The sequence below is a fragment of the Heterodontus francisci genome, unplaced genomic scaffold (assembly GCF_036365525.1).
Source record: "Heterodontus francisci isolate sHetFra1 unplaced genomic scaffold, sHetFra1.hap1 HAP1_SCAFFOLD_1191, whole genome shotgun sequence".
NCBI lineage: Eukaryota > Metazoa > Chordata > Chondrichthyes > Heterodontiformes > Heterodontidae > Heterodontus > Heterodontus francisci.
The window spans coordinates 1-9,328 of record NW_027140218.1 but is presented as its reverse complement, the minus strand read 5'-3'; the positions used below and the strand labels follow the sequence as shown (position 1 = coordinate 9,328).

At 55.4% G+C, this 9,328-nt stretch overlaps 1 protein-coding gene across 1 annotated transcript; it reads right to left on the bottom strand.

Annotated features, from left to right (window-relative positions):
- Positions 1-802: 802 nt before the first annotated feature.
- On the bottom strand, positions 803-9,199 carry LOC137359114 (zyxin-like; the record flags this gene model as incomplete). The annotated part of the gene is made up of 5 exons (XM_068025195.1): positions 803-979; positions 1,098-1,264; positions 4,568-4,699; positions 5,952-6,424; positions 8,968-9,199. Coding segments are annotated over 4 exons (888 nt in total), but the record flags the coding sequence as incomplete, so codon positions are not given.
- Positions 9,200-9,328: the final 129 nt, after the last annotated feature.

Here is a 9,328-nt window from a genome sequence, read left to right as displayed (position 1 = left end):
TATGGCACTCCCTCAGTACTAACCCTCCGACAGTGCGGCACTCCCTCAGTACTGACCCTCTGACAGCGCGGCACTCCCTCAGTAATGACGCTCCGACAGTGCGGCACTCCCTCAGTACTGACCCCTCCGACAGTGCGGCGCTCCCTCAGTACTGACCCTCCGACAGTGCGGCGCTCCCTCAGTACTGACCCTCCGACAGTGCAGCACTCTCTCAGTACTGACCCTCCGACAGGCGCGGCACTCCCTCAGTACTGACCCTCTGACAGTGCGGCACTCCCTCAGTACTGACCTCCGACAGTGCGGCACTCCCTCAGTACTGACCCTCCGACAGCGCGGCACTCCCTCAGTACTGACCCTCTGACAGTGCGGCACTCCTCAGTACTGACCCTCCGACAGTGCGGCACTCCCTCAGTAATGACCCTCTGACAGCGCGGCACTCCCTCAGTAATGACCCTCCGACAGCGCGGCACTCCCTCTGTACTGACCCTCCGACAGTGCGGCACTCCCTCAGTACTGACCCTCCGACAGCGCGGCACTCCCTCAGTACTGACCCTCTGACAGTTGCGGCACTCCCTCAGTACTGACCCTCCGACAGTGCGGCACTCCCTCAGTAATGACCCTCTGACAGCGCGGCACTCCTCAGTAATGACCCTCCGACAGCGCGGCACTCCCTCTGTACTGACCCTCCGACAGTGCGGCACTCCCTCAGTACTGACCCTCCGACAGTGCTGCACTCCCTCAGTAATGACCCTCCGACAGTGCAGCACTCCCTCAGTATTGCCCGTCTCCCTCCCTCACTCACGATGATAATCTGCTACACAGTACACCTTACTCTCCTGGTCCACAATGAAAGGCTGACCCTCCAGACCCTTGCTGCACTCGGTGCAGGTGAAACACTTGGGTGATAGTTCCTGCCAGTAGCTTTCAGCATCCGCTCTGTGATCGGCTGCTGACAAACGTCACACTTTTCTAGGGTGCTCTGTGATGAAGGAGAGATGTGTTAGAGAAAGGTGTTGAAATGAGGGGCTGTGTTTCGAAGGATGTTGCGGGGGGGAAGACCCACCCACCCACCGCCCTCTCTCCAACGAGTGACTCACACTGTGACAGCCCTCACACAACGGCTCTCCGTCACCTCATAGAACTGCTGGCCCTTCAGCTCCTGGTGGCAACTGCTGCAGAGAAGCAGGTGATGTGGAACATCTTCCCATCGCCTTCACCGCAGCTTCAGTCCGTGACAAATCCTTCCGGCACCGGGCACAAATCTCTGCAGTGACAAACGGCAAAGGGTTAACTCTGTCGCTCCATATCGGACTCGCCCGTCCGCACCTCCACCCTCTACACGCACCCCCCCCCACCCCCCCGCCCGACCCCCGGCTGTCCCAGCACACTGACATTCCAGAAAGGGCAGACTTCCTCCGAGCCCACCCAGTCTCACTCACCTCCTCTCTCTGTCTCCATCGTTGTCTCTCTCTCCCACTCATCTCTCTCTTTGTCTCGCTATCTCCTTCTGTCCTTCACTCTCTCTCGCCCTCTGTCTATGCCTGTGTCTCTCGTTCTCAGTCTCTTTCTCTCTCTCCCTCTCTCATTCCCAGTGTCTCTCCCGTCCTGCACTCTCTCTGTCACTATATCTCTCTCTCCCCCTCTCTATCTCTCTCTCTGTCCCTGTCTCACCCACACACTCTAGGTCAGTCTCTCTATCTCTGAGTGTCTCTCTCTCTCTCCCAATCTTCTATCTCTCTCTCTGTCCTGTCTCACCCACACACTCTAGGTCAGTCTCTCTATCTCTGAGTGTCTCTCTCTCTCTCCCCCTCTCTATCTCTCTCTCTCTGTCCCTGTCTCACCACACACTCTAGGTCAGTCTCTCTATCTCTGAGTGTCTCTCTCTCTCTCCCCCTCTCTATCTCTCTCTCTCTGTCCCTGTCTCACCCACACACTCTAGGTCAGTCTCTCTATCTCTGAGTGTCTCTCTCTCTCTCCCCCTCTCTATCTCTCTCTCTCTGTCCCTGTCTCACCCACACACTCTAGGTCAGTCTCTCTATCTCTGAGTGTCTCTCTCTCTCTCCCCCTCTCTATCTCTCTCTCTGTCCCTGTCTCACCACACACACTCTAGGTCAGTCTCTCTATCTCTGAGTGTCTCTCTCTCTCTCCCCACTCTCTATCTCTCTCTCTGTCCCTGTCTCACCCACACACTCTAGGTCAGTCTCTCTATCTCTGAGTGTGTTCTCTCTCTCTCCCCCTCTCTATCTCTCTCTCTCTGTCCCTGTCTCACCCACACACTCTAGTCAGTCTCTCTATCTCTGAGGTGTCTCTCTCTCTCATCCCCCTCTCTATCTCTCTCTCTCTGTCCCTGTCTCACCCACACACTCTAGGTCAGTCTCTCTATCTCTGAGTGTCTCTCTCTCTCTCCCCCTCTCTATCTCTCTCTCTGTCCCTGTCTCACCACACACTCTAGGTCAGTCTCTCTATCTCTGAGTGTCTCTCTCTCTCTCCCCCTCTCTATCTCTCTCTCTGTCCCTGTCTCACCCACACACTCTAGGTCAGTCTCTCTATCTCTGAGTGTCTCTCTCTCTCTCCCCCTCTCTATCTCTCTCTCTCTGTCCCTGTCTCACCCACACACTCTAGGTCAGTCTCTCTATCTCTGAGAGTCTCTCTCTCTCTCCCCTCTCTATCTCTCTCTCTCTGTCCCTGTCTCACCCACACACTCTAGGTCTGTCTCTCTATCTCAGTGTCTCTCTCTCTCTCCAATCTCTCTTTCTATCTGTCCCTGTCTCACCCACACACTCCAGGTCAGTCTCTCTATCTCTGAGTGTCTCTCTCTCTCTCCCAATCTCTCTCTCTCTCTCTGTCCCTATCTCACCCACACACTCTAGGTCAGTCTCTCTATCTCTGAGAGTCTCTCTCTCTCTCCCCCTCTCTATCTCTCTCTCTGTCCCTGTCTCACCCACACACTCTAGGTCAGTCTCTCTATCTCTGAGTCTCTCTCTCTCTCCCCCTCTCTATCTCTCTCTCTGTCCCTGTCTCACCCACACACTCTAGGTCAGTCTCTCTATCTCTGAGTGTCTCTCTCTCTCTCCCCCTCTCTATCTCTCTCTCTCTGTCCCTGTCTCACCCACACACTCTAGGTCAGTCTCTCTATCTCTGAGAGTCTCTCTCTCTCTCCCCTCTCTATCTCTCTCTCTCTGTCCCTGTCTCACCCACACACTCTAGGTCAGTCTCTCTATCTCTGAGTGTCTCTCTCTCTCTCCCCCTCTCTATCTCTCTCTCTGTCCCTGTCTCACCCACACACTCTAGGTCAGTCTCTCTATCTCTGAGTGTCTCTCTCTCTCTCCCCCTCTCTATCTCTCTCTCTGTCCCTGTCTCACCCACACACTCTAGGTCAGTCTCTCTATCTCTGAGTGTCTCTCTCTCTCTCCCCCTCTCTATCTCTCTCTCTCTGTCCTGTCTCACCCACACACTCTAGGTCAGTCTCTCTATCTCTGAGAGTCTCTCTCTCTCTCCCCCTCTCTATCTCTCTCTCTCTGTCCCTGTCTCACCCACACACTCTAGTCTGTCTCTCTATCTCAGTGTCTCTCTCTCTCTCCAATCTCTCTTTCTATCTGTCCCTGTCTCACCCACACACTCCAGGTCAGTCTCTCTATCTCTGAGTGTCTCTCTCTCTCTCCCAATCTCTCTCTCTCTCTCTGTCCCTATCTCACCCACACACTCTAGGTCAGTCTCTCTATCTCTGAGAGTCTCTCTCTCTCTCCCCCCTCTCTATCTCTCTCTCTGTCCCTGTCTCACCCACACACTCTAGGTCAGTCTCTCTATCTCTGAGAGTCTCTCTCTCTCTCCCCCTCTCTATCTCTCTCTCTGTCCCTGTCTCACCCACACACTCTAGGTCAGTCTCTCTATCTCTGAGTGTCTCTCTCTCTCTCCCCCTCTCTATCTCTCTCTCTCTGTCCCTGTCTCACACACACACTCTAGGTCAGTCTCTCTATCTCTGAGTGTCTCTCTCTCTCTCCCCTCTCTATCTCTCTCTCTCTGTCCCTGTCTCACCCACACACTCTCGGTCTGTCTCTCTATCTCAGTGTCTCTCTCTCTCTCCCAATCTCTCTTTCTATCTGTCCCTGTCTCACCCACACACTCTAGGTCAGTCTCTCTATCTCTGAGTGTCTCTCTCTCTCTCCCCCTCTCTATCTCTCTCTCTGTCCCTGTCTCACCCACACACTCCAGGTCAGTCTCTCTATCTCTGAGTGTCTCTCTCTCTCTCCCAATCTCTCTCTCTCTCTCTGTCCCTATCTCACCCACACACTCTAGGTCAGTCTCTCTATCTCTGAGTGTCTATCTCTCTCTCTCACTGTCTCCCAACCCCCCCCCCCGCCCCACCCTGTCAATGTCTGTGTCTCTCGTTCTCAGTCTCTTTCGCTGTCGCTCTCCCTCACTCTCCATCTTCCCCCACCCCATCTCTCTCTCACCTCTCATTGTCGGTGTCTCCCTCTGTGTCACTCACATCCCTCTCTCTCCCCCTCTCTCTCTCTCTCTCTGCTTCTCTTTGACCCGATTCCACCCACACACTCTCGATGTTCACCTGTCCGCCCTGTTGAGATTTTGGGGTTTTGTCCATTTCCTGCATAAACTGTTTGGTTAAATTTTCCAACTCCTCCACATCCTTGTAGGTAAAGGGGGCAGCATGATCAGCTCCCTTTGAGGAGAGAAAACCCTGTAACAAAGAACATAGTGTGAGGTAATCAAGCTTTGTCATCAATCACAAGAACCCATCTCATTCTGTACCTGTCCTGGGGAGTGTTTGTGATGGGGACAGTGTAGAGGGAGCTTTACTCTGTATCTAACCCCCCGTACTGTACCTGCCCTGGGTGTGTTTGATGGGGGACAGTGTAGAGGGAGCTTTACTCTGTATCTAACCCCCGTGCTGTCCCTGTCCTGGGGAGTGTTTGATGGGGGACAGTGTAGAAGGGAGCTTTACTCTGTATCTAACCACCCCCCCGTACTGTACCTGCCCTGGGAGTGTTTGATGGGGGACAGTGTAGAGGAGCTTTACTCTGTATCTAACCCCCCCCCATACTGTACCTGTCCTGGGGAGTGTTTGATGGGGGACAGTGTAGAAGGAGCTTTACTCTGTATCTAACCCCCTGCTGTACCTGTCCTGGGGAGTGTTTGATGGGGACAGTGTAGAAGGAGCTTTACTCTGTATCTAACCCCCCGTACTGTACCTGTCCTGGGAGTGTTTGATGGGAACAGTGCAGAGGGAGTTTTACTCTGTATCTAACCCCCATACTGTACCTGTCCTGGGGAGTGTTTGATGGGGAACAGTGCAGAGGGAGTTTTACTCTGTATCTAACCCCCATACTGTACCTGTCCTGGGGAGTGTTTGATGGGGGACAGTGTAGAGGGAGCTTTACTCTGTATCTAACCCCCCGTACTGTACCTGTCCTGGGGAGTGTTGATGGGGAACAGTGCAGAGGGAGTTTTACTCTGTATCTAACCCCCATACTGTACCTGTCCTGGGGAGTGTTTGATGGGGGACAATGTAGAGGGAGCTTTACTCTGTATCTAACCCCCCGTACTGTACCTGTCCTGGGGAGTGTTTGATGGGGGACAGTGCAGAGGGAGTTTTACTCTGTATCTAACCCCTGTACTGTACCTGTCCTGGGGAGTGTTTGATGGGGGACAGTGCAGAGGGAGTTTTACTCTGTATCTAACCCCTGTACTGTACCTGTCCTGGGGAGTGTTTGATGGGGGACAGTGTAGAGGGAGCTTTTACTCTGTATCTAACCCCGTACTGTACCTGTCCTGGGGAGTGTTTGATGGGGACAGTGTAGAGGGAGCTTTACTCTGTATCTAACCCCCCGTACTGTACCTGTCCTGGGGAGTGTTTGATGGGGACAGTGTAGAGGGAGCTTTACTCTGTATCTAACCCCAGGGCGTGTGCAGGGACGTGTTGATCAACTCACTGGTTCCCTGTCTCGCTGCTCCTGTACCCTGGGCTCCTCCTGCTGTTCGCACGGTTCCGTGTTGACTTCGGCTGCTCTGCGGGACTTTCCGAGTGTTGGTGCCTCTTGTTCCCGGGACCTCTTCGTCCCGCCGGCGGTGCTGCCCGATCCTGGGTAGGGGCTGGCGGGCTCGGGGCGGGCGGCCCCGCACCGGATCGGGCAGCGGCAAGACGCCCCCCGGCGACGCAGCCCCACTGCCGGGAGCCTCTGCTTGGCGGGGCCGGCCCAGGGGGCCGGGGGAGGCCCGGGCTGGGTTTCGGGCCCACCGCCTGAGGCTTGGGGGCCTTCACAGGCGAGAAGCCTGCCACTCTGGGCCCGAACCTGGAGGAAGGCCGGGGCTCCCGGGGGTGTGTCCGGCGCTGGGCCCTGTCGCACCGATACCCCGACATTCCTGTTGACCTGCAACAGAGGAGAAGTGGTCAGGTTTAGGCTGCCTGTGTGACGACGCGGGCCGCGTCAAGCCCCTTGTAACCTCTCCACGACCTCTCTCACTCCCTCTCTCACTCATCGCCCACACGCACCTGTCAAGATGCTCCGTCTCTCTCTCCCTCTCCCTCTCTCTTTCGCTCTCTCTCTCTCGCACTCCGATTCCCAGAGCTGCAATCACCCAAGGGCCCTGAGGTCGGGGGTCAAATCCAGGCCAGCGAGCGTCTGCTAGGACACCGTGAGATCCCAGAGAGACAAACAAAGCTTCCGGTCCCCTACAACCTCCCTATCTCTGTAACCTCTCCAGCCCTACAACCCTCCCTATCTCTGTAACCTCCTCCAGCCCCTACAACCCTCCCTATCTCTGTAACCTCCTCCAGTCCCCTACAACCCTCACTATCTCTGTAACCTCCTCCAGTCCCCTACAACCCTCCCTATCTCTGTAACCTCCTCCAGTCCCCTACAACCCTCCCTATCTCTGTAACCTCCTCCAGCCCTCAACAACCCTCCCTATCTCCGTAACCTCCTCCAGTCCCCTACAACCCTCACTATCTCTGTAACCTCCTCAGTCCCCTACAACCCTCCCTATCTCTGTAACCTCCTCCAGTCCCCTACAACCTCCCTATCTCTGTAACCTCCTCCAGCCCTCAACAACCCTCCCTATCTCCGTAACCTCCTCCAGTCCCCTACAACCCTCCCTATCTCTGTAACCTCCTCCAGTCCCCTACAACCCTCCCTATCTCTGTAACCTCCTCCAGCCCTCAACAACCCTCCCTATCTCCGTAACCTCCTCCAGTCCCCTACAACCCTCCCCTATCTCCGTAACCTCCTCCAGTCCCCTACAACCCTCCCTATCTCTGTAACCTCCTCCAGCCCCCTACAACCCTCCCTATCTCCGTAACCTCCTCCAGTCCCCTACAACCCTCCCTATCTCTGTAACCTCCTCCAGTCCCCTACAACCCTCCCTATCTCTGTAACCTCCTCAGTCCCCTACAACCCTCACTATCTCTGTAACCTCCTCCAGTCCCTACAACCCTCCCTATCTCTGTAACCTCCTCCAGCCCTCAACAACCCTCCCTATCTCCGTAACCTCCTCCAGTCCCCTACAACCTCCCTATCTCTGTAACCTCCTCCAGTCCCCTACACCCTCCCTATCTCTGTAACCTCCTCCAGTCCCCTACAACCCTCCCTATCTCTGTAACCTCCTCCAGTCCCTTACAAACCCTCCCTATCTCCGTAACCTCCTCCAGTCCCCTACAACCCTCCCTATCTCTGTAACCTCCTCCAGCCCCCTACAACCCTCCCTATCTCCGTAACCTCCTCCAGTCCCCTACAACCCTCCCTATCTCTGTAACCTCCTCCAGTCCCTACAACCCTCCCTATCTCTGTAACCTCCTCCAGTCCCCTACAACCCTCCCTATCTCTGTAACCTCCTCCAGTCCCTTACAACCCTCCCTATCTCCGTAACCTCCTCCAGTCCCCTACAACCCTCCCTATCTCTGTAACCTCCTCCAGCCCCCTACAACCCTCCCTATCTCCGTAACCTCCTCCAGTCCCCTACAACCCTCCCTATCTCTGTAACCTCCTCCAGTCCCTACAACCCTCACTATCTCTGTAACCTCCTCCAGTCCCCTACAACCCTCCCTATCTCTGTAACCTCCTCCAGTCCCCTACAACCCTCCCTATCTCTGTAACCTCCTCCAGCCTCAACAACCCTCCCTATCTCCGTAACCTCCTCCAGTCCCCCTACAACCCTCCCTATCTCTGTAACCTCCTCCAGTCCCCTACAACCCTCCCTATCTCTGTAACCTCCTCCAGTCCCCTACAACCCTCCCTATCTCTGTAACCTCCTCCAGTCCTTACAACCCTCCCTATCTCCGTAACTCCTCCAGTCCCCTACAACCCTCCCTATCTCTGTAACCTCCTCCAGCCCCCTACAACCCTCCCCTATCTCCGTAACCTCCTCCAGTCCCCTACAACCCTCCCTATCTCTGTAACCTCCTCCAGTCCCCTACAACCCTCCCTATCTCTGTAACCTCCTCCAGTCCCCTACAACCCTCACTATCTCTGTAACCTCCTCCAGTCCCCTACAACCCTCCCTATCTCTGTAACCTCCTCCAGTCCCCTACAACCCTCCCTATCTCTGTAACCTCCTCCAGCCCTCAACAAACCCTCCCTATCTCCGTAACCTCCTCCAGTCCCCTACAACCCTCCCTATCTCTGTAACCTCCTCCAGTCCCCTACAACCCTCCCTATCTCTGTAACCTCCTCCAGTCCCCTACAACCCTCCCTATCTCTGTAACCTCCTCCCAGTCCCTTACAACCCTCCCTATCTCCGTAACCTCCTCCAGTCCCCTACAACCCTCCCTATCTCTGTAAACCTCCTCCAGCCCCCGAGAAACCCTCTCTCTGTCTCTCTCTCTCTTCTAAGACGTGCCATGACACCTCCCTCTTTGACCGAGCTGTCGGTCGCCTGTCCCTAATCCCTCCTGACGTGTCTCGGTGGGGGGGGGGGTTACATCTCTGTCTGATTTTCAAACCTGCGACCCACCCGAAGTTAAAGGCGCTTTGTAAATGGCACAGCTTGCTGACAGGCGTTGGCACGCGCGGGTTGAACGAATGCCCGGAGGTCCGAATCGGCGGCAGGGACTCACCCCGGGGCGGCGGGCGCAGATCTTCGCCTTGTAGGGGTCGTTGTTCCGCATCTCGTTCAACATGGAGTTCAAGCTGTCAATCTGAGACTCGAAGCTGCTTCCTGAGTCAAGCGAGGAGTTCCCCGGAGCCTAGATTAGTCACAGGTTGAGGTCAATCGCTACGGCAAGACGTACAGAGCCCCCCCCCACCGGTTAGACCGTTTCGGGAGTTACTGAGTCCGGTTCTGGCCAGCATCCCTCGCAAGATAATGTCCGCCA